Source organism: Vicugna pacos, chromosome 11 (assembly GCF_048564905.1).
Source record: "Vicugna pacos chromosome 11, VicPac4, whole genome shotgun sequence".
NCBI classification, from domain to species: domain Eukaryota; kingdom Metazoa; phylum Chordata; class Mammalia; order Artiodactyla; family Camelidae; genus Vicugna; species Vicugna pacos.
In genome coordinates, this window is record NC_132997.1 from 92,130,472 (window position 1) to 92,155,793 (window position 25,322).

At 48.2% G+C, this 25,322-nt stretch overlaps 1 protein-coding gene across 11 annotated transcripts in view; it reads left to right on the plus strand.

Annotated features, from left to right (window-relative positions):
- The window catches only part of PLPP4 (phospholipid phosphatase 4), a 291,237-nt gene that overhangs the window by 159,676 nt on the left and 106,239 nt on the right, over window positions 1-25,322 (plus strand). For 5 of the 11 annotated variants that reach the window (XM_072972001.1, XM_072972005.1, XM_072972009.1 and 2 more), the window contains exon 1: window positions 19,687-19,832. The exons of 1 other annotated variant lie outside the window; for it this stretch is intronic. In XM_072972001.1, coding sequence (XP_072828102.1) covers window positions 19,777-19,832 — 56 coding nt within the window. In that variant the 5' untranslated portion in view covers window positions 19,687-19,776. Of the gene's footprint in view, window positions 1-15,397; window positions 15,483-19,604; window positions 19,833-23,570; window positions 23,831-25,322 lie in introns of those variants that run through there. 5 more of the 11 variants (XM_072972006.1, XM_031682530.2, XM_072972004.1 and 2 more) reach the window with 4 other exon arrangements.

Here is a 25,322-nt window from a genome sequence, read left to right on the forward strand (position 1 = left end):
GGACCTCAAGGTCGTAGGCCCTCCTGAGTTGAGGGGATCTTTTCAGAAGGTTGGTGATACTGACGCGAAGGAAGAAGACTTTGAGAGTGGTCTCAGTCCTTCCAGCTAAACCATCTACTGAAAGAGGCAGGTTGGTTCGCCTCTGTCTCGGACACCTCACCAGCTGTTTTTATTCTCTGGTAACCAGGCTCACTGGTTTTTAGGATCTCTGTCTACCTGGCTGGGCTCGGCAGCTGGTGTGAAAGGTGTGGATTTGGGAGGAGAGGAAAGGGCATCCTGCACTGTGTGACTCTTGATGGCAGAGAGGATTCTACCAGAAATTCTAGAAGCTGAATGAGGGTTGTCCCTGGTCCAGACTCGGCCAGGCTGATGCCCCCACCTGAGGGTATGACACACCGGTGGAGGGACACTGACAGGTGACTCACAGCCAACAGTGGCTGATTCAGAGCACAGCTGAGGGCCCAAGGGCGGAGTCCTGACCAAGTGTTCTTTGGTGAATGACCACAGTGTATTTCCTGCTGCCTGGATCTCACTTGTTTGTGCTTATTTTGGTTTTTCAAGTTTTTTTTTTTTTTTGTCTTTTCTGCCGTTGTGATAAAATCCATCCAAAGATGCTTAAGATGCTTTGGTTTCTGTTCTTTGCCGAAACCCTTGATTGATGTACTGACTCATAGGGCAGCTCCTCCTCCTCATTCCGAATTCTTTTGTTCTCATCTGAGACTGAGTTCTCTTTCTCTGCACTTGCTGTGGGCCCAGGTTCCACCTGTTGTTTCTTTGTTTTTGTTTTTGTCTCGTGCAGATCATTTCCCGAAGCTAGAACCACCACACTTTGCCAGCACTCAGTGACCTTCCAGCCCGCGCCACTCCCGGCTCTTCCTGGATGGTTGTTGCTCCCTCCTGCTAGAAGCAGTGCTGGGGAGGGTGGGTTTTCTCATCAGTGCCTGTGTTCAACTGCAGTCTCTGCTATTTACTTAGGTGTGACTTTGGGTCCAATTCTTAATTTCCTGGTGTCTTAAATTCCTCATCTGAAAAATGGGCATAAGAATCATCTATAGCTTATATGGTTGTAATCAGAATTAAATTCGTGATGCTATGGGAAGTGCCCAGGATAGTGCTGGGCACACAGTGAGTGCACAGGGACGATAGCTAATGTTACTAATGCCTTGTCCATTTGTTACAAGGCTTCACTGAGGTGGGGGAAGTACGTAACGTGTCCAGCCTAGTTCCCAGCACATAGTAGGTGCTCAGCTGTGGTCATTATTTTTGTCCTTTATCTGCTGGACTCTTTCTCATCCTTCAGCTGCTGTTCAGTTCACCTCTGACCTTACCTGCTGACCTGATCTGCTGTTGGTTGGCAGAGGTCCTGAGCTCACTCGCTGTTGGTTGAACTTAGCCCAAAGGAAGAAGTGGGAAGAATGAAGAGATGTGGGTCAGGGTTAGAAATTCAGATGCGATAGGGAAAGAGCCTGGGCATCCACCTGGGCTCCCCTGGGCTGATGGCACTTCCCTTGGGACAACCCTGTGATTCCATTTAACGGGAAAAGTCAATTCGCAGGATCAGACCCCATCCTGGGTGAGCTCCGCTGGTTTTCTGGGGTTTGTATTTCTTTCTCTGAGTCCTTCGTGCTCATTTTCCTCCCCATGCCCCTTTTTCTCTCCTTTGGGTTTAGTTTTGGTTGGAAAAATTCCAGCTTGTGTGGGAGGATTTGAGGGAAAGGTTTATGTCCAGGGACGGGAGAATAGCCCATTTGAAAGGCGGGCCGTGGTGGCTGCAGGAGGACAGAGTGAGGGGTCTCGGGAGGGTGGAGGAGGGGAGGAGTTGGAGTCTGCCCAGGCTCGTCCCATCTTCCCCCTCATCCCCCTCCATGTCCACCCTGTTCTTCTAACACCATGGTTCCCACTCACCACTCACTGTCTTCAGATACTTCCTTGGTAGGAGAAGAGTCTGGCTGGAAGTGTCTATTGAAAGGACCATCTCTGCCTTCTAAGGACCTTCAAAGTCAAGGATGTCGATGCTCTAGGTTGACAGCAGTCCAGTGGGAGGAAAGCCAGGTAGACACATGTTTACCTGAGATAGAATCTGTCCTCAGTCTCTCCCCGGATACTCTCTGAGAGGCAGGGCTGGGATACGTCTTTCTGCCTTGGAATTCCCACCCGCAACATAATCCCACTATTACATAATCCTTCCCCTTTAAAAACATTCCTTAACAAATGCTATTGCCCCTATAAAGATGACAACAGTAATAATCCCAACACAGACTTCTTGAGCATTTGTCATCTTCTATGAGCTGTCAGCATTCTGGACACTTCTTTTTTTTCCCCATTTAATCCAGGTAATGCCCTAGATAACAGGTTTTATTATTCCCATTTTGCAGATAAGGAAACTGAGATTTACAGAGCTTAAATGACTTGCCTAGAACCACACAGGCAGTAAAATGTTGGGCCAGGATTAAATCCTAGGTAAGCCCTTGGAAACATAACTCATGGTAAGAAGCTGACATAAAATTTTTATTATGCTATGCACGATATTTGGCTATTTTTTTATAGGACAGTTTTCTCCAATTTGGAGGACTTGTTAAAACACAGAACATTGGGCTCTATTCCACAGGTTTTGGCTCGGTTGATCCAGGGTGGGCCAGAGAATCTGTACTTCTGACAAGTTCTCAGGTCCAGAGACCACATGTTGAGAACCACTGTCCTTGACCAGTATCAACGGATGGTTGAGCGTTGATAGGAAATATTTGACTATAAAGGAGTTGTCGATTTACACTCAACTTGCAGAGATTTCCGATCACGTGACTAGGGCTAAGATGTCAGTTTGCACAAAATAGATAAGGTCTTTCCAGGGAAACCACAGCACACGTAGTTATCAAGAAGAGGTTTAAACTATGAGAAAAGAAACTGCCCTCTGGCACTCTTGGGTAGGCTAAGTACAAAGCAGTAATTTATCAGCAGGTTGCTTCCCTAAAAGCTATCATAAATTGTGCCCTTTGTGGCATTAAATGGCATTGACCCACAAAATGAGAAAGTTACTGTTGCACAGTCCTCTTTCAGCTCCAGTGATGTCAATGAGAGAGCTTCAGTTTTGTGCTTTTTCCTTTAACGCCTCTCAAAAATGCTCTTCAATTTCCTCTCTCCACAAAGCCTGAGGACAGGCAACAGTAACCAGAATTTAATACACTGTTTTTATTGATGTGCTTTATTTTTGCCTCTAACTCATGTGTATACCCTATTTAAACTGCTTGGCACAAATTGTGAGGACAGACCGCTTTGGCTCGAGTCGGTTCTGCCACTTACCAACTATGGGTAAAGTTCTGAACCTCTCTGTGCTTCAGCTGCCCCAGTTTTAAATGGGAATTAAAAGTCTCCGCTTCAGTGTTTTTATAAGAATTGAATGAGTTAATATTTATAAAGCACTTAGAAGATTGTCTGGAACTTAGAAAGTGCTATGTAAGTACCTGTAAATAAATAAATGAGTAAGTAATTCACGGAGGTATGCGGAGTGCTGTCTTAAAGCAGCAAAAGGACAGAGAGGGCGTCCTGGAAACCGGGGGCTGCCCTGCCCCTCTCAGCCCGGGCTACACATCGCAGAGCCAAGGTACCCGCAAGCACTCGTTGAGACTTAGCACTCAAGACAAAGATCTGTTTGCTGACCCTGGTCCAGCAGACTTGGGGGCTCTGGTTGAAGGAGGTGTGGACCGGGAGCAGCTCTGGATAGAGTGATGCCCGTGGTGGTGAAGCCAGTCGGGGAGGCGGAAGGAGGGCAGCTGAGGCTCCTGCACCAGACTGGCCATCACTTTTTTGTCCTCATCAACTAAGGATTCTGAGCGAGCAGTGGTGCTCTGTCCATTTGAAGACAACCAATGGGAATGTCTAAGGATATTGGAGGTGGGGGTGATGGGGCCCTGAGGCACGTGGGATCGGTACCTGGGTGGGGGTGGGGAGTGGAGCCAGGCGGGCCCTGGGCCCACATGTCTGCTTCCCCTAGGCAGCCCTTTGACATGCAGCCCTTCTGACCAAATCCCACTTGGTCTTGTCCAGCATCTTGCCCCAGGCGGGCCTTCCCTTAGTTACCAGGGACCTTGTTTAATAAAAAAGCAGATCCAGGGCCAGGGCTCCCAGAGATTCTGATTCAGTGGAGCGTCTGCATCTTCAGGCACCAATCAGCACATTCATGTTCCGATACAGAGAGTTCACGGAACACACTTCCCAGAAATCCTGCTTCTGTCTCTTTTTAAAGGGGGCCTTTCCTTTGTTTTTATCGTTTTAAGGTTTTCTGTGTAATTGTTTTGCTGACACCAAGTCCCTTTTGAAAGGAAGAAAGTGAAAAGATGTTGTCAGGTAGATATGAGTGATGGCATTAAAATGAAGGATGAATTTATAATGTGCAGAGAGCTTCAAAAACATGAAGTCACCTTCTCCATTTGACCTTTTCATTCCATGCACATTATGAAAAATTAGATAAATTGCTCTTAGGTTATTAAGGAGAAAGTTATGTATGCCTGTATCTTTAGCCAAAAAAATAAATAAATAAATAACCCGAAGCTTTATTATTCTATATTATAAAGTTCAACCCACTATGAGTTTCTGTGCCAAATTTTTGAAATAAGAAGCCTAGAATATTAGAATCTTTTATAATCCAATTTTCTTACATCCAGTGGAAAGTCTACTCCAAGTTTCTTCCAACTTAGAAAAAGTCAGTTGCCAAAAAAGAACACTTTGTCAGGCACAGAAAAAAAAATGAGAAGAAAGTGCAGATGTGAGCGCAAATGAGAATTAAAATGGTAAACAGTCTGCGCTTTGCAGGATGCTGTGAATCATTGCTGTGTTTGGTTCTTTGGTTGATAGACAGATACCGAGATGGGAAATTCTTCCAGCAGGGGATTTCTACCCCCAACTGGGGTAAAAATAGAAATAACATAAGGTGGGGGTGGGGAGGGTATAGCTCAAGTGGTAGAGCACATGCTTAGCAGGCATGAGGTCCTGGGTTCAACCCCTAATACCTCCTCTAAAAATAAATAAGTCATAAACCTAATTACCTCCCCCTACCAAAAAAAGAAAACATAAAATTTACCACTTAAACCATTTTTAAGTGTACAGTTTTGTGGTGTTCAGTGCATTATCATTGTTTTATTACCATCACCACCATCCATCTTAAGAATGTTTTCATCATCTTAAACTGAAACTCCACATCTATTAAACACCAGTGTTCCATCTCCTTCCCGCTCCCTGGACCATTCTACTCTTGTCGCTACAAATTTGACTACTCCAGGTCCTTCTTATTATAAGTGGAGTCATCCAATACTCGTCCTCTTGTGTTGGCTTATTTCACTGACCATCATGTCGTCAGGATTCATCCATGTGGTAGCACATGTCCGCCTCTCCTTTTTTAAGGCTGAATAATATTCCATTATATGTATAATCACACTTTATTTATCCAGTCATCTGTCGGTGGACACTTGGGGTACTTCCATCTTTTGGCTTTTGTGAATAATGCTGCTATAAACATTGATGTATAAGTCTGCCAGCAGAGGATTTTAATAATAAAGAGCAATGGCCCTTTCTCCCCTCCCCCTGCCAAGTCCAGTCTGATATTCCAGACCTGGCAAGGCTTGAGTTGCTTGAGTGACACTCAGTGGGAGTTCTGCTGAGTGAATGGCTGAAATCCCGGAATCACTGGCCAGGCTCTTCATAATTTCTCTGGAGGCTGAGTTTTCTCATGCAGTCCATCAGTGGAGAACTTCTCACATTTTTCCCCCACAAGGAGACACTTCACATGTCCTGTGTGCAGAGTTTTGTAGGGGGTTATTTCCCCATTTTTATTGAATGAGATCTAAAAATTCCATCAGACGATTTGAAACCACGGAAGACAAGGATGGGGACGGAGCTGATAATATTGTCAGCTTCAAGCTTTTGCATGAAATGCTCCTCCCTGTCTGTGTGTTGTGTTTATTCTGCTTACTGTGTGTAACCACAGGGTTGGCTAAACTACAACGGAGTGGAAGACGACTCCTGGTGAATTTTGTCTGACGTCAGGTGAGGGGCGGGTGCTGCTGGCGGATCGTCCAAGAGATTTATAATGTTGCACAGATAAGAGGGTCGCTCTAGGTAGCATGACCTGCACCACAGAGGCAGCGATTTGTAGGAACTGTCCCCTCCCAAGTGGACAGGGAACGAAATGTCAGGTGAGAGTCGCAATATGGTATGCCTGTGTTTCCCAGGTTGTGACGGAGGGGAATGGTTGTCTGATTCCTTTGAAGGCAGTTTACAAAGTTGTAGACCTCTTGGGAGCAGCAATGTGTGGTCAGACCACAGCACCCGCTTTAAAAGATGCCTTTTCCTTGGTTCGGGCCCCTTCAGGGTGCCTCCACCTCACTTCTCCCTTTAAAACTGGCCAGCAGAAGCCCTCCCATGCAGTGCTTCCCAGTAGGTTAGGCTGTTTTCCAATTCAGTTTTTGAAAGGGCTTTGAAGATAAAAGGAGGTGCCTTCTCTTTATGTTGCTCTCCCTTAATTTAATCTGGTCTTGCAGCGTCTCCATAAAACCAGCCTCTGTCCCTCAGCTAAGATGCTGCAGCGCCTGCCCTCACAGCTGTCCTCCTCTCCTTTGCTAACCCACCAAGGGACCATGCAGCTTTCCTCCCAAAATGATCCCCTTGGCCCTTCAACCATTTCTCTCGGCCTGTTCCAAACTCATCAAGCTGGCCTAGAACTTCTGCAAGGACGAAGCCAGCTCTGCCAGGGCACGGATAATCCAGATCACTGACCCAGACTCTTCGGAAGCACAAACCCGGATGTTGCTTGTGATTCTTGCTGGAAGTCTTTCAGAGACCACATTGCATCCTTATGTTCCGTTTAAAAGAGGAGGTGCGGAATGTAATTTAGGCTTTATGTGATTATTTGTGTTGCATGTTTGTCATTACGCTGGGCGGTCCCAAAGCAAGACAGCCTCCGTCATCCCTGAGCGCTGACAGGCAGCGGCCGTGCGGCCGTCTGCCATGTCCGTTTCTAACCCTCCATGGGATAGAAAATACAGTAATCAATTGGGTAACATCATATGTGAGAATGAATAAGACTGAAATCCGGGAGAGTGATAAAGGACAAAGATTTTGAAGTCAGATGGCTCCAGGTTCGAGTGTGAATCTATAGGTGATTGTCAGTGGCATCACAGGCTAGTTGTTTGATCTCTCCACGCCTCACTGTCCTCATCTTTAAAATGGGGATAGGAGTAGTGCCAGCATATGATGTTGTCTTGATTTGACAGTGGCACAATTTGCATGCCGTGAATGCCCCTGCGATCACCTGTTGTGGCCCAGCTGACTGTTTCAATATGATAAGAGCACACACCAGGCAGGCAGTGGTGTCCTCGTTTGTGCATTTGATACAAAGAAATGTGCAAAGGCCGAGATTTTTAAAAAGCCTCACCAGAGTGCCGTGAGGTCAAACTGGCGCTACCTTCCTATGAATGTCAGACGAACGCAGAGATGGAAAATGGGTTCTTTCCCCAAGTTTGCACAAAAATGAGCTTATTTGGCCGCACCGGTTCACCCTCTGGCAACCTTGGATGTCTTAAGATTTAGTATGTGACCCAGGCAGATGTGTATTCTTTTTTATTACAGCTTTTAAGGTGGTTAAAATCTATTTTAAAACAACATGCATTTGACTACAGCCCCCTGAAGCAGAGCTGGGTTTGAGACCACCACATCCTGGCACGTGGCCTGCAGGAATGCCGGCGCCTCCCTCCTCCGGTCTGCAGTAACTGCTGCTCCGTTTCCCCAGCCCTGGCCAGGTGCCACCCACAGTACTCAGCGCTTACATGCTCCATCTCACTGGGCGCCCCAAATGCTCTGCAAGCCAGGTGTAACTACCATTGTCATTTTATAGAGACCGAAGCACAGAGAGGTTAAGTCACTTGCCCTGGGTCGCACAGTGAAAGGGGGACACAGCTGGGGTCCAACTCCCAAAGTTTGCATCAAGACCATGGCCCTGATGGGCCTCATTGCAAAGCACATGCTGTTCCTCCTTCATTCCACAAATGTATTGACTGTTCCTAATGGCCTGGATGAGGCAAGGCTGAAAATAAGGGACTTTCTCCTCCTGGAAGAGGGTATCTTTTTGTCTACACAGTGCTGGTAGGACTCAGTAAAAATTAGTTAACATCACGTACAATCATGTTCCCAATTTTTAAAATAAGCCATTCGATGTGTAGAATATACAGCATCTGTCTCCCACAGAGATCCAACTTTCCCAAATTTTTGCCTATTACCGGTACATCTTTGGAATTACGCTTGCAAGAAAATAACAGTGAGGTTGTTGCTAACGCAGGTCCATCCCGGTTGGGTGTTTCTCCCGGGGACCAGTCACCTGCCCATCCCCACCCCCCTGGGGCCCCTGCTTTGGTGATGGCTCTTAGTGATTAAAGGGACATCTGGATGCCCTGCCTGGTGGGACCCCTGGAACTTTGGCCTATTATTAACCTTCTGCTTCATCTCACCAGGACAAAACCAGAGAAAATCTTCTGGGTGTTGGCATCTCCATTTGGCTTTCTCTCTGTGTGTATTAAGAATGTTGTTGTCTAGAGCTACTGATGATGGACTTACAAGGGAGGGAGGAGTGCTCCCTTACTGCTTGGACAAAGGCTGGGGAGAGGGGAGACATGGCACCCATTCTCGTTAGCACCCTTGGCCCGGAGAAGGGGGAGACATCTTGTGAACATCACTTATTACTCAAGTTGTCAGAACATCGCGTGTCCTGGAAAGTTACAAAACAAACCTGTGAATTGAATAAGGAGATGAGCTTCACATAAAATGGGAAGGGGCCAGCTTGGTCCCGGTGACATCACTCCCTCCTCCTGCCCTCCCTGACAATTCCTGGTCCTGCACGTGGATCCCTAGAGGCCAAGGAAGGGGGGAGTCATTCTGGGATGGAATTTTATTCTGTAGGTGATGGATGGACGGAATAGCCACTCTCAAGCATCCTTGCCTTGCTACATTAAGCGTGTCTGTGCTGTTTAATGTAGCACTCAGTCATTAGCTTTTGCTTTGTGGGTATTGATCTTGCTAACTAAACCGTTGTAGCCACTTCTGCGTCCCCACATATCCCTCAACAGTGCTCGGCACATGGTAGATATTTGGCAAACACTCATTAATTGCTATAATAGATTTTAATTATTCAGTCGGGTCATGATGACAGAAAAAATCCTTGTCAAACTGACTTAAACAAAACCAGGAATGTAGTGGCTTATAGAACTGGGAAGTCCAAGTATTACTCGCTTTAGATCTAACTTCCCCAGGGCCTCTTACAATGTCGGTGGGGTCTGATCTCTCTAAATCTTATCCCTTCTCTCCTCCATAGGAGCTTAACTCTCAGGATCTTTTTGGTGAAAAGGGGCCAGCTCTAGTCCTACCTCCTCCAAGGTCTACCTTGAAACAAGAAGAAAAGTGCCTCTTCAGCAGTAGGAGGAGAGGTTGCATTGTATCTTATTGATTCTAACCGGGTCATGTGCCCATCCCTGACCAATCACTGTGGCCGGGAGAATTTGTGTTCTCTGATTGGCCAGGCCTGAGTCAGTGAACATCGTTGAGGCGAGAGTGAGGACAGCTTTGCTGGAAGCACAGGATGTGAGAGTTGGGGATGGTGATTGTCTTAATCATCTCCTATTCCCCTCTCCTCTTTGGCGAGGGAGGAGTCCCTGTCCTGGGGTTCCTGGGATGGCCAACAGATAACACATGACCCCTGACAATGGGCAGATGAGATAGACAGTAATTTAGTAATCACAGGCACTGATGGTCCCAGGAAGAAGGACACTGCATGCCACACTGGGCCAAATGAGGGTTGCACCCGGGAACAGAGAGAACAAGTTGGGTGACCCCTGATTTTCATGGGAAGATGTGATTGGCTTGTTTGAGTAATTTGCAGGCTGGCAGGGAACTGAAACCCAGCACTTGGGATAAGCAGAAACTGTGCCTGGTTCCTGTGTGACAAGGAGGGTCATTGGCGAAGGGGCTGTATCCACTAGAGCACAGTGGGAAGGGGAATTTGCATTGAGGCCATTTGAGGCCCTCCTGGTGTCACCAGCTGTCCAGGTAACAAGAAGTACTGGGTCTTAATTTTAGACTTTTATAACACAGTTGTCCCCAGAAGAAAAGGAGAGCCTATTAGCATAAGAAGGGCAAGCTGATGCTCCGTAGAAAGACGATAGGAAGACATCCACCATCCCTGAGTCAGGAGACTTCCAGAAAGTGGTCATTGGCAGATGGTCACTAAAGGCCAATTCTTTCGTTTGTCTGGACTGGTCATCCTTAATGCTGACCCAGTCTTGGGATCTTGCATAAATGCCTCTAAGGTCTTAGTGGAGGCGATTAGGCTAGAGAGTGTGGGTGACACAGGACAATGCCCTGAGGACACTTGTCCTGAGAAGGTGGGTCATTCCTTTTGGGAAAAGAGCCCGAGGTACAGACAGTATTTTGAAATGTCAGCCTTCAGGGACACCCTGGATGGACCCACTGCTCCACCTCCGGCCACTTCTCTCCTCTTTCCTCATGTTCAGGGGCCCTCAAGCTCTCCAAATATAGGTTGTGTGTTTCGGTGGACTTAGGTCAGATGCCCAGGTGGACCTGATTCCGAGTCTGATATTGGGAGGAAATCTTTGTTATCCAATTAGAATCTTTTTTTTTTTAAAGCTGTTTAATGCCTCTGGGGCACAAGGCTGGGATTGGTGCTGATCAAAGCTTATTGGGGTCATAGGTGGTTTGATCTGAGAATTACTAGAGCAGAGGTACTTGACTTTTCTTTTTTTTTTCCTATGAAGCTTTCTGAGAATCAGATAAAAATTATAGACACTCTTACCAGAAAAATAAACACATATCCCAAACTTTACAGACAATACGAGGTTTTCATGTTATCCTTAAAACCCTGGCATTATATATACCTTATGATTAGAGAACTCCATAGCTTTGGAAGTCGTATTTGGAGAAGTTGAGAAGTAGCAAGTCAGATACGGCAACTTTATCCCCAGGAGGCAGGCGGTTCTGTTCCATGTCTGCAAAGACTGTACACCTGCAGGGTGATAGCTTTGGAAATCCAGGGGCCTGTGCTCTTGGTCACTGGCAGTGCTGTCTGGGGCCCCTATGCCAAGGTGTGTGTGTATCTGTCCGTTGATGCTCTAAACACATTGTCTCCCTGCAGTTGACTCTCCTTAATCTCTTTGAGGGAGAACAAAAGGTGGAAAGATTTCTTTAGAGATTGGGCTCCAAGATACAGTCTTAATAATACACATATGTTATTGATGTATAGTCAGTTCACAATGTTGCATCAGTTTCTGATGTACAACATAATGTTTCAGTCATCCATGTACACACACATTCCTTTTCATATTCTTTTTCATTATAGGTTGCTGCAAGATATTGAATATAGTTTCCTGTGCAGTACAGTAGAAACTTACCTGTTTTATATATAGTAGTTAGTATCCACAAATCTTGAACTTCCTATTTATCCTTTCCTACCCTCTTTCCCCTCTGGTAACCATAAGTTTGTTTTCTATGTCTGTGAGTCTGTTTTATAAATAAGTTCATTTGTGTCTTTTTTTTTTCTTAGATTGCAGCTATAAGTGATATCATATGGTATTTTTCTTTCTCTTTCTAGCTTACTTCACTTAGAACAATCATCTCCAGGTCAATCTGTGTTGCTGCAAATGGCATTATTTTATTCTTTTTTATGGCTGAGTAGTATTCTACTGTATAAACATACCACAACTTCTTTCTCCAGTCATCTGTTCATGGACATTTAGGTTGTTTCCATCTCTTGGCTATGAGATGCAGTCTTAATATGTCTATTAACTTATGAGACTCATCAGTGTCCCCTGCATCATGATAGAAAGTGACACGTGTTGTCTGCTTTGAGCTCAGGCAGCAAATGAACTTTCAGACATGAATGGACATAGCTGCTGGAGGTGGCTGTGCACACGACTCTTTCCTGAAATCCTAGTTTGGACAAAGAAAGAGATGAGAAAAACAAAGCCATATTTAGCACTTTCTCTGAAAGCTTGAGTTTCACTCATCTATTTATTTGTATGACAAATATTACCACTTACTGAGTACCTACTCTGGGCCAGGTGTTTCTCTAGAGGACCTGGTGGTGAACATGGAGAAGGTCCTGTTCCATTGGTGATTATCGTCTAGTGAGATCTGGGTGGTGGGCGTCTTGTCTGGTGGGCATTTGATATTTGCTTTCTCCATATCCATTCACCGTTCATAGTAATTGACTTTAGCTCAAGGTTCTGCCCTTTGCCTACTTTCAATTCTCTTGGTTTAAGGGGAGGGTTTATGATCCAGCGTTATCCCAATCAGCATAGTTACAAACCTACTCCCCACCACTGTGGATACATGACCCAAGCTGGTCTAATCAGAGCAAATCTCAGAAACCAATGTTTAGCAGAAACCAAATAAACACACACACACACACACACACACACACACACACACCCCTATGCACACATTTTTTTTTCTCTACTGAACATAGACCTGAGAGGCTATAAGCTGGAGCTGCCTGACAACAAGAGAACCAATCTGAGTATGAAGACAACAGAGAGGTAGTACTAAGTGATGTGCAAAAGACACTGAGTCTTCATGACACTGTTTCAGGCCTGGATCAAGCTGTGCCTGAACCCAGCATTCCCCTCTGGATATTGTCCAGGTCAATTTGACTTGGGTTTTCTCTCAATTGCTACTAGAGGAATCATAATTGATTCACCTGCTGGCCTGGAAGGCTTGGTGAAGTAGTTTTAGCTACAAGCACGTTCTGAGTTCCTGGTGTGTTTAAGATTCTTTGAGGACAGATATGCCAAACCGAGGAGCAGGTGAAGGTGGGCCTGGTCACCCCTTCCTTCCTATCATCAACCCCTTTGCTCACTCCCCAATACCTCCACGCCACACACCCTTCCTGCCTTTCCCAGGCACTGGTCCTGTGTTCCATTTCTGCTCTTCCCACAGTCCATCAGTCCCCACTTGGCTAGTGAGGGCTGGGGGCCTGGGCACGCTGGAAAGGACAATGGGCCTGTTCCTGGGAGACTTGCTCCTTAGTTCTACTCTGCAGCTTACCATCTAGATGGTCTGGGTGAGCCACACAACTGTGAGGTTTATCTTCCAAAAAAAGAGGTGGAAATTATTATTATTATTACTATTACTATTATTATTATCATTATAATTAATGATAATAATAATAATAAAAACTGTCCTCATGAGGTGAGGATCAAAGGAGGTAATGCATGGGAGAGTGTAAACAGCAAACTGACAAATAAAAAAGAATGCATGACTCTGCTTGGGAGAATTTGTGCTTTAAAGGGGGACCTTTGAAGAGGAAACACTTCCTTGCTACACAAGTGAAGCTGTAATGGTGAAATAGCAACGTGTCACAAGGGTTGATGTTTGGAGGGTGAGACCCTGCCTAACTCTCAGTTATCTGTTGTGGGCATGTCCTCCGCTGCCCAGCCCTGCAGCCCACTTCATTCCCAGGATAACAGTTATGGCCTGGAGGACCCTGGCTCATAAAGGAGAACGTTTTTCTTTTCCTTGGTGGATATTTTTGCAGCACTCCTAAGGCCAGAGGTGCCGTTGAGGGAAAAAGACTGACCAGACGGCCAGGTTTCCCTGACGGGAGGAGAAGAATGTAGGGCGGAGCTGTGTGGAGCGCCCTTGCCTTCTTCTTCTAAAGAAGCTTCCAGGAGGGAGCTTTCTGGCTAATGGAGGCTGAGAACTTGCAAACAAATGTCAGTTGTCCCGTGAAGGATGGGCTGGGAGCATTTAGCTCGCTCATCAGACAGCTCAGGTCAGCAGCCAGGGAGACAACCTTTACTGTTATCTGAGTGCCTCCTTGCAGGGAGCATTTGAGCAGCTTCCAAATACTTCCTGGAAGAGACCTTTCTGTTCAGGTCCCTGAAAGAAAAGCACAGTGTTTTTTTGCTGAGCGCGTCTGACCCCGTGGCAGGCACGACACTTGGACCAGCTGAGGAGCTGGCATGGTTTGCTTGGGGGATTTCACTGAAAACTTCTCCTGCGACCTGTGACCTATTTTTTTCTTTTGTTCTCCCTCCTTTAAAAATTTGAGATATAACTTAACACACAATTAAATTAAAGCACACAGTTGGGTGAATACTGACCAATGTCTGTACCTATGTACAGCATCTCACTTAAGCACAGAATATTTCTCATACCTCCAGAAATTCCCCTGGGCCACTTTTCTCGTCTCCACCCAGGAGCAGCCACCTTCTCACTCACTGTCACCATAGCCCAGTTTGGCCTGTTCTGGAAGCTCATATAAATAGACTCATATGGTATGCTCTCTTTGTCTGGCTCCCTTTGCTCAAAATATGCTTTTGAGATTTCTTTCTGTGTGTGCATATATCAGTAGCTCATTCCTTTTTATCGCTGAGTACTATTTCATTGTAAGAATATGCCACCTTTTATCCATTCCCTGTTAATAAATGTTTGGGTTGTTTCCAGTATTTGGTTGTTATGAATAAAGCTGTAAGGAACATTTGTCCAAGTCCCTTGGCATTGGCTAGCACAGAGCAGGGCCCCAAATAGATGGGTAGAGAAAAGAGAAAGAATCGAGCAGACTCACCCAAAATGTCAGTTTCTGACAAAGCTATCGAGGCAATTCAGCCTGAGAAGACGATATTCTTAACAAGCAACGCTGGAGCAACCAGAGGTCCTAATGAAGAAACGAGCCCCTACTTCACTCCTGCAAAAATTAATCTGAGAAATAACACAGACCTAAATGTAAAAGCCAATATTAGAAAGCTTCTAGAAGAAAAAACATCGGGGAAAATCATCACAGATGTGCAAGAGGCAAAGATTTCTTAGGACCCAAAAGGAACAACCATGAAAGAGGAAATCGGTAAGTTGGACTTCATCAAAATTAAAAATGTGTGCTCTGCAAAAGGAACTGTTAAGAAAATGAAAAGTTAAGGCACAGATAGAAGATATTTGTAATATGCATCTTTAAGAAAGGACTAGGATTCAGGATATATTAAAAATTCCTTCAAATCAATAATAAAAAACAAAAACCCAATTTTTAAAATAGGCAAGGACATGCAGAGCTCCTTCACAAATAAAAGATGAAAGAATGGCCAAAACTCACATAAAAAGATGCTCGACATCATTAGCCATCAGCGAAACACAAATCAAAATCACAGTCAGGTTCCATCCGAGATGCAGCTGGGTGCCGCTGGAGAGCACAGCACTGTGAGTGAGGGGTCTTGGGTTCTGGTCCTGCCCCTGCCTCCCTTGGAGGGTCTCGGCAAGGTCCTGGACCACCTACAGGCAAGGGAGCAGAGCTAGCTGTGCGCTAAGGACAAAGGCTTCTTAATCTTTACATTCTTTTCTTGCATTAATATTTCAGGATTCTTGTTGGTGACACCACATCTAGGGAATGGAAACCCAACTGATGGCTCCCACCCAAAGATGTCACTTTGGAGGAAGTAAAGGTAATGGGTACTCTGACATTTCACGTGATGAATCTGAAAATAAGAGACAAAATTTTGCTGAAAAAAGAAAGTTCCTAACCTAAAGCTTTCTAAGAAATGAAGTAACATTTTTTTTTCCTTTAAGACGTCGTTCATTCATGTTTTTCCTTTGATGGCCGAACAACTACTCTGAAGATATGAAAAGGTTAAATCACTTCCACTGTGCTTTATCTCCTTCCAGGAAGTAGGAAAATTGCCTTTTATTATGTGGAATTTGGCTTAATGCACTTCAGTGTTAGGCCTGCAACGCTATATCCTCAGAGGTCTCGTAAGTATTGCTGCTGGAAGATGAAAGAACTGAGAATATTTAGCCTGGAAAAGAGAAGACTTGCTCTGTTTCCCTCTGTCTCTCTCTCTCCATTCTCATCTCCATTTCTCTCTCTCTTTTCAGTTACATAATTAAAGGGCTATAAGGTAGAAGAATAGATATTACATTTATTCTGTGGTCCCCAAAGCACAATTTGGACCCATGCATGTAGGCTACCAGCAAGTCTGTTTCTACTCAAATAGCAACAACAATAGATCTCTCCAGAGAAGGAATGAGCAGTAATGAGTTCCACATCCTTGGAGGTGTTCAAGCAGACAAACATTTACTAAGACTATTGTGGAAGATATCTGTGGACCAAGCTGAACTTGATGATCTCGTCTGAATTTCCTCCTTGATTCCTGGTGTTTTAGGCACACCAGGCAACCTGAATGTGTGGTTCTCCATAGGTGAGGATCAGCGTGCTGGCTTTCGGTCGCCAGGACACACTCTTAGTGCAGCTGGGCAGGTGCCACTGAGATACAAAGTGCACCTTTTGGAAATGGAAATTCCTATTATAAGAAATCATTGCAAATTTGTGTTTTCTGAAAAGTGGCTTTGGTTTTTGGAAATAGCCAAAAGTCTGATCAATATGGAATCATCATATTGGACAATACCATTTGGAATTTAAACAAAAAAAAATTCCAACTGTAGAGACATGATGACGAAGGGATGAAGGTGATTTTCCTGGCATGCTCATAAGCTCAATATGAAGTATGAGAGATGTTCCCCCAAGTGGCACTTTGAAAACGTGTGCAGCCACAGAAGCATTGAGGGGAGCTGCACTCGTTTGAGAGTCTACTTTCTGAAGTGATTTTTCAAAGATCAGCCTCGCACTTTACAGCTACGGTGCTCACTTTGTCTCGGGAAGGAACTGACATGTTTACTTCATGTCTTGTGATAGAACGTGTCTGAGGCTGCTAGAACCTCTGACCATGCTTCATTTACTAGAGAACCCATCACATTCCATGGGAGTCTTATGAAGAGCCAGCAGGGGCTTCCAAGCTGGGCATCTGGCTGCTCTGGCTGGATTGCTTTATCGAACCCGCCTCTACTTCACTCCCTTGTCGGCTCATTTATCTGCTGCTGCAGCCACATGGCACTTTGGAGAGCTGCACTATTTGGCACATGTTCACGGCTAGCCGGCTGCTGGAGCCAGCCACCTCCAAACCCATGGGAGCGGCCTCCTGCTTTGTGAGATTTGGGACATCGAGGATGTCTGTTTTATGGGGACTGCCCTTCTAGAGGGACCTGCCTTGAGTTATACATTTTTCTGCAAGAGGAAGAAAGAGAGAGGAAAAAGGGAATGAGAGAGAGCCCACGGAATACCCTTATCCAGGTTTATATAATGAACAAGGCTAGCGCTTTCCCTTGACAGATGACTTTGGTAAACAAGAAAGGAGACCATTAGAGCAGATGACAGGGCTGCCAGAGAGTGGAGAAGGGAGAGTCTGGGCAGCTGGAGATGAGCCTCTGGGTGACATCATAGCGCTGTTTAAAGGCAGTTTTGTAAGTCTGCATTTCAAAGCAGAGGCGGGGAGCCTTATCACTGAGCACCCAGGAAAACTCTTCTACTGGTTGAAGATCCAGGGAGTGGACAGGAACTCAGGGAAGCACGATCATTGTCTTCAGTGGGCATGGTTGTGGCGCAGAAGGGCATAACCCGGTCCATGTTTGCTCTATATCAAATGTTTTCCCTTCTCCTGAGCACCTCAGCCCTGTATTTGTGGGTTCATCTCCTCCCCTTCTCTGCTCAGGGGCTTTGGGCGAAGGTTTCGCTTCCACCTTAGGGATGAAGCATGTGACCCAGGCCCTCACTTGACATTTCCTCCCTTTTCTGCTTTTCTACTTTGTCTGTTAAGAACCAGCTCTCTTCAACAAGGCTTTGTGTTTGGGTCACCCCAGATCAAAGGAATGATTCCAATCTCTGATCTCTGGGTGATCCGGTTTTCTGAAGCACTCCTTTGGGACTGATTAGTGCCGCTTTGCATATTTCCTTGATGTTTCTTCATGGTTCTTTGTCTCCCTGTCTTCTTGAGGGCAGATTTGGATTTTGAATCCTAGCACTCAACACATAGCTTTGCAGAGGCTGTGCTCAGTTGATGCTTACAGGCAAATAATGTGTTAATATTGTGGACTCTTGTTAGTATCCCTTCCTAGAATCTGGCCACCTGAGTCTCAGAGCTGGATCATTAGAGGTCGCTGGGTTAACTATGGGGTTTTCCATTTCTTTGCCAACTCATGGGAGTCCATGTGTGTCCAGGGTAGTTGCAGGGCCTGAGGCACAGAGGAGACAGACCCATACCTCCTTGCTCCCACTCCACCTACACCTGACACCCAACGTGCCTGATGTATATAGTCAGTCATTCATTCACTAAATATTACCAAGCACAATGTACCAGGCATTGGGTATTCAGTGACCAGCTAATCAGATGCAGTTCCTGCCTGTGGGGCTTCCGGGATGGAATCTCTTCCACACAGAGCCAGGACTGTTCCTTATCTGTCTCTCTCTCTCTTTCTAGACCCTGAAATGTCTTGACTTCAAATCTTGGATCTGTCATGCATCCCTTTCGGGGAAGGGTCTGCTTGCCTGTTGCCAAAGCCCTCCTCCTAAGGTCTTCGTTCTTCCTACTCTCCCTCTTGTCCAGAGCTGAGCTATGGCTCCTCATTCCCTAGAAACTCCGTCTAATCCATTTTCCCTGCTCACAAAACCCAGGAGAGATCTGGGCTCCCCGGGAACAACCTGATGGTTACGGTTGGGTACTGTGAGTTTTGCATCTTGAACGTCTATTTGGTTTAAGTTAGTAAGGGCGAGGAGTTCAGACTTTGAGAAATATACATCATCCTGACAGGGAGGGGAAAGCAAAGCCTCACCCCCTCTGGGCTATGGTTTGAGGGCCTGACCTCCGCGCCACCTGTGAGGAACTGGCCTTTGAAGCCTGAGAATGAGGCTCCTGGGTCTACCTCCAGCGTCCGCTGCCTCAGGTGCTGATGAAAATGCTGTGTCAGCCATGAGCGACCCTGACAGGGCAGGGACCGTGCCAGTCTCCTTTTTCACATTTCACAGAGCCAGTCCGAAGCTGCTGGGGGCTGGGGCGTGGTTGGGGGGCAGCTCCCCTGGACTGGCGCTAGCGGCCTGAAAGGAGCCAGGCTCCCCTCAGTCTGTACCAGAACCCTGGGGTCTGGCTGGCTCTTCCTGAGGGCAAAGCCAAGCCTGCGAATGATCTCGGGGGAACTTCCTAGAAAAAAGGAACAATCCCAGGTTGGAAAGATGTAGGAAGGGCAGAAAACGGGAGAGACGGAGCGCTGCTCGGCACGAACAGTGGGTACCAGGGCTGCCTGGGACCCAAGAGAATCCCCAGAGCGCTCTCCTACTACCTGCCCACGTGGGCGCGTGTGCCAGGGAGCGAGAGAGCAGAGAGCGGGAGTCGGAGGCCGAGCGGGGAGACGCACAAGGGCCGCAGGCAGAGACCCAGCGAGTGCGCTGCCTGGGCGCGGAGCCCAGGGGCCGCCCACCGGCCGGAGAGCCGGGGAGCGCGCAGGGGAGGCAACGGCGGCAGCGGCAGCGGCGGGGCTTCCCCGGGCTTCCCCTCCCCGGGCCGCCAGCGCACTGCGCGGGCTGAGGGCGCGGAGGCGGCGCCCGGCGCGGGGGAGCGGGGAGTCCCCGAGGCGCCCTCCGCTCGGCGCGGGGCGGCGGGGCGGCGGGGCGGCGGGGCCGAGAGCGTCGGGGGCGGCCAGCGCGGTGTCTCCGAGCCCCGGAGCCTGAGGCGGGAGGTTTGGGCTGAGCCCTCCCCGCCGCCCGCCCCCTGCCAGCGCCCGCCTCCCGCCCCCGCCCGCGGCCTGGAGCGCGCCTCCCTCGCCGCCCCGGTCTGGCGAGTCGGCGCCGGCCGAGCTGCGGGAGCCGCCGAGAGCACCAGCCGCCGCCACCGCGAGAGCTGCTCCGGCCGCACCATGAGAGAACTGGCCATCGAGATCGGGGTCCGAGCCCTGCTCTTCGGGGTCTTCGTGTAAGTAGCGGCGCGCCGCTGGCGGGGGCGCACGGACGCGGGGACCCGCGGACCGAGCGTCTCTGCGCCCCAAGTTTGTTTGCGCCACGGCGTCCCTCCGGGGCCTGGATTCGAGGTCCCCTCCCCTCCCAGGGCCGGAGATGCGTCCTAGGGAACCAAGAGAGACCCTCCGGGTCCCTTCTTGGGACTCTGGGCGCAGAGGCACCCGCGCGCGCTGGGCTGAGACGTGTTCCCGCCACCCCCATCGCGCCAGGCCGGCCGGCCGCTCGGGTCCCGTCGCCGTAGCCTTTCGCCGGCTCTGCACCACCTGCCCGGGGATTCAGGGCTGCTCCCCCGGACGCAGGCGCGCACCCTTGCTGGCGCCCTCGGGAAGTTTCTCCTTGTGCGTGATCTTCCGAGCCCGACGTTTGCAGTCTTTGCTCCTGGCCGCATCTCTCATTGTCCCCCGCTGTGCCCAGGGCCAGGGTTGGTCTCCTGCCGTGTCCCTGGCTTTGGCGCCCGGGGTCCTGATGAGCGTTTTCTCTGGAGGTGTTTGCGGTTCTTATCCCGTTGGAAAACTGTTGCTGTGGTGGTTCGGGGGCCGCAGCCCGGGGTGTGGACTCTGTACGCCCGGAGTTCTGTGCCGAGTCGGAGTCCATATCCTCTTAGGGTGCAGGCCGGGACCCTTGCGGGCAGCAGCGAAGTGGCCCGAGGGCTCTGAGCGGCGAGTACCTGGAAATAGCGGTCTTGGAAAGAAGAGGGGACGCTGGCGCGGGTTCTATCAGAGACGTTTGAGCCCCAGTGCTCCCGGGGGACCCGCCGCCCACCTCCTCCTGGGCCCAAGCAGCAGGGAGCTGGCACGTCTCTGCCTTTCAGATCCAAGCCCAGAACACCGGCTCAGACCCACTTCACAGTCCCCTGTCATCCCCTGTCACCTAGTCCCCTACATCTACACCTGTCCCTCCATCAGCGGGTCAGGTTCTCTCTCCTCCTTTGCCCATGACTATTTTCAGATACATATTAAATATTAAAGTTGCATGAACTTTCTGGTTTTGCCAGTTTTTTGGTCTTGTTATGTTCTAAGCCCACTGAGCCATTCCAACCAGGAGGATTTCTGCCCGGAATCCAGAGTCACTAGAGGCAGGTGGGAGGCTGTGAGGCGACTTCTGTTCCCTGCAGCCCAGGGTACACACGTGGAAAGAAATGCCCTTTCTTGCATGTTTTTCTTTACGAGGGACTAAATTCATCCAGCGTGTTTATTCACCCCATCAGAAAAAAGACGTGAGCTCCCCCAGATGCAGAAAAGCCCCCACTCCCAGCTTCAGGCTAAACACTAGTGTTATTCAGTGGGGAGAAGGAAGCAGAACTTCTATTGGGTCTTGATGCACTTGGGAAAACAGAAAAAACACTTTCCCCCACCTCTTAGTCTATTTTCCTACCTTTGGAATATACATTAAAACTAGTACGTGCCTTGTGGTCAGTTGGGGACAGTTTCCAATTGGCAGAAAGGTTAAGCCCCATTAAGTTATTATGTGATAGAAATGATGAAGTAGTGTTCAATGCACGATAGAATTTACCATTTGCTGCGTGAATGTTTGTGTGAGTAATGCTGAAATAAAGTGAGGTAGGCTCTTTGGCTGCCTGTTTTGATTGCCGCTAGGAATTGTCAAATAAAGAAAGGGGTCCAATAATATGTAAATGTTTATATTGTTTTAAGATTTCCCTTCAAATATCCCTCCAAACATTAGTGAGATGTTTACAGATATATAATGGTCTGTGCAGTGGATTTGAAATCTTGATAATTATCATTTTATGTGCTTCTTGCTTTCTCTAGGGATGTTATGTAAAAACCAGGCAGTTTATATTCCTTTCTCCAAACTTCCCCTTTGTATTAATTACTTAATGGGGGATCTGCTGTCACCCAAAGGGATATGCTTGGGTGCTGATGGTATTTTTGGATGATTCCCTGGTTTCATTTCAAATTGGAAATGTGAACAGTGTGCCCAACTTGTGGCTCTTTTACCTGCAAAGACCAGCTTTGGTATCAGTGTGAGACTCCCTGGGTGGGAATCCTGGATGCTCAGATGCTATTACCATCAGGCAGATACGACTTCCGGAAGGACTGGCTCGGAGCACACAGATACAGACGACCCTTTGTTTTCTCAGATGAGCTTCTGGCGAGATGACAGAGGCTGACTTTCGGGGGAAGCTTTATTCTTCCATTGCCGGCACTGGTCTGATGGCAGGCTTCAGTGGCTTGTACCTACCTCTGCTCTTCATGAAGGTGGTGGTTCTTAGTCACAGAGCATCACTTGAGTAAATTTAGAAAGTCCCCCCCAGGCAAGCTGAATCCAGTTTCTCTGCTGTTGGATCCCAACTTAGCTGATATTATATGGTTCTGCTTGGTGTATCTACCCCTTTTCTCAGGGTAAGAGAATAACCTTTGGTGGGGGATACCTTACTTCTTTGCAAACTTGTGCCTCTGGAGCAACATCGCGTGTAGAGGCACCTGATCTCTGATCATATTTGCTCTGCATAAGAGCAGAATCCCACCCCGCGATGCCCACATGCTCCCGTAGATTTGAAGTTAGTGCTAATGAAATGCATTTTTGAATCCAGAGGTAGTAGGAACATATGCTTTTCCTTATTCCCTTAAGGATCCAGTTTTCTGTCTGTTGACCAGGTTTAGTGCTGAGCTTTGATGATACGGGGTCCCCAGAGGATGCTTTCCATAGAATGCTCTCCATGGATCACCCCAGAGGTCCTCAGTCCTGCCTGAGAGGCTCAAATCACTGAGAAGAAAATTAGTAATGAGTGATGCAGATCAGGACTGGCACATAAAGTTTAACCTAACAGGAAATAAATCGGTTCGAGGAATCAATGTTTAGGAAAAATCAAAGTACAATGTGTAGCTTTGCGGCTGAATTGAGTGCTGTGAGGCTTGTGGTCTTTGCTCTTACTTAGGGACTGGGGCAGAGCAGAGGGAAGGGGCGTCCGTGGGCTTCCTCTGTCCTGCTGCCACCCAAGATGCCAGCAGAGACTCTGTGTGTGTTTCTGCGCCTGCCACAGCCTGCCAAATTCAAGCAAGCGCAGTGTGGAAACGGTGGCCAGTCAGCAGTCCCACGACCAACGGTGCACCACTAGTGGTGCACTACGTCCGCTTTTACTGTTGTCACCAGGATGATAACTACTGTTTATTGAGGGCTTACTTTTAGCCAGACACTAATGAAGATAAATCGCATATACCGTTTAACCCTTATATGCACCTGATTAAGGTGGTGTATTGATATTTCTGCTCATGGATGAAGAAACTGGAAGTACAGACAGATTAAGGGACTGCCCGAGTCACAGAGCTAGTAAAGGCGCTGAGATCTAAATCTAGATCCTTCACGTGTGTGGTCTGGACTCTCAATCACCTCACTGTACTACTTCAGAAAAAAACAGCAGCCGGTATTGGTCAGCAGAGGGCTTGCTATCTGCCAAAGGCATTCCATGTGATTTCTCTTTTAAGCCTCATTTCACTTGAGGGGATCCTCTTAATTCCCCCTCCTTGACAAATAAGTAAGCCAAGGTTTAGAAAGGTTAAGTAGCTTGCCTGTAGCTACTCAGCTAGCAGGAGGTACGTGTGGTTTCAAACAGGCAGTTGATCCCCGATCCCAAAGCTGCTGGAATAGAATGTGTCCAGCACCAGGCTTCCAGGTTGGAACCCAAGGGACCGCATTCTAGAAGCGATCCCCTTACGTGGCCTGTTATCTCCAAGGAAGCGCTCATGTGTGGGGAGAGAGGTCACTCTGGTTCTAAAATCAGACTCTCAGGATGTGGCCTCTGTGGAGGAGGGTGCCGGTTGTGGTTCAGGTTCCCTGAGAGGCGGGATTGGGCTTGTTACAGATTTTGAGGGGTCTTCCATAGGACTTTGGAGCCAGAGGAAGAGATGCTGCGAGGAAGTTGCTGGTAAGAACGTTAAAGAACTGGTGCCGTTTTCTCTTGCTGCTTCTTGGTCGTTGCCCTCCAGGACATCAGTTAAGTCCGAAAACCCTTTATTTACAGCACTGCAGAAAGGACCCTGGAAATATGATGACTATCTGAGATGCTGACGTGGGGAGGGAGGGGGTGCGGGGGTGGAGAAGATGATCTGCCTGTTTTATTTGTGAGCCTGGGGTCCTCAATGCCTCCCTCTGTCCCTCCACCCCTCCCTCCTTCCTCTCCCTCCCTGTGGCTCTCGGAGGCGCCCTGTCTGGGCATGTTTCCCCAGGAGCTGGGAGTCTGTTCAGGATGGCCGGCTGCTCAGGGAATGGAGTTTGCCTCACCTCAGGCCAGTTCAGCGACCTTCTTTGAGCACTTCCTACGCAGGAGGCCTGTGCCGGGTGCTGGGGTGACTGGGGGAGGAGGGCCAGCCCCCCCCCCCCAAGGAGCTCACAGCCTGACAGAGTAAGCATGCTGGGCACCACTGTTTGTTATTTTCCTCTGCATAATCCCTGGTTTTGAAAGTTTTGCCTACAAACATTTCTCTTTTATCATGCATCCAGACAACAGATGCGTGTTTGGCATCTTCTGGGAGCCTGCCGTGGGAGTAGTTATTTCCCTTCCCCTTCGTTAGTAAACTTTAGTTCATGTAATTCCAGACAGACACCGGGAAGCTTGGAGCTTTAGCCCATCCAGGTGACTTGCTCGAGGGCACTGACTGTCAGGCGGATTTTTGGAATATTGACAGTAACTAACAGGTCTTCCTCTATTGCTCCTAAGAGTCCAGTTTAAGACTCCAGGTCAGGGGATGGTTCGAGTAGTTGGAGCACAGTGCTCAGATTTACTGAGAAGGAGGAGTCAGTTGGTCCTGGGAGGAATGAGAAGGTGGAGAAGGGTGCTAGGGAAGGCGGCTCGGAGCTGACATCCCTGCCTGAGTCTGGAGCAGCGCGTGGTGGGTGCAGAGCGCCTCGGCCCAAGAACATTCCTGCAGATGGAGCCCCCGGAGCAAAAGCCCGGAGGCGCATTTGGGTGGGTTCAGGTCACCAGGTGTGGCCTCCACACGGAGTGTGGGTTTTGGGGGTGGTAAGAGTGGCAGGAAATGAGCCTGGGACAAGAACGTGGACGGTCTCAGGGCCCTGCCGGGAAGCGTGGATGTTCCCTGGGAGGCACTGATGGGGAGCCCTGGGAAGTCTGAAACAAAAAAGCACCGTGATCAGATCCGTGCCCAGTAGGGGAAAGCAGCTGTTCCCTTGGCACACAGGCCCTATTTCCTTTTGCCAGTGACCATGCACAGCTTAGCTACCACGGCTGGGCCCCACCAAGCTCTCTCGGAGCCCGGGAGTCAGTCCCCTTCCGTGCAGGCTGCATGTCTGGAGGCTGCGTCTCTGTCTTCTTTGCTTTCCCCACTTTCCCACCTGTGTGGTCGGTGCCTCATGAGCTCACCAGATGTGACGACATCACTTGCTGTCCAGCGATCATGTTTAGAGCCCTCTGAGGGTTCTGCATTCATCCAGAGCAAGGCTTCTGGAAGGGCGGCTTGCTGACCAC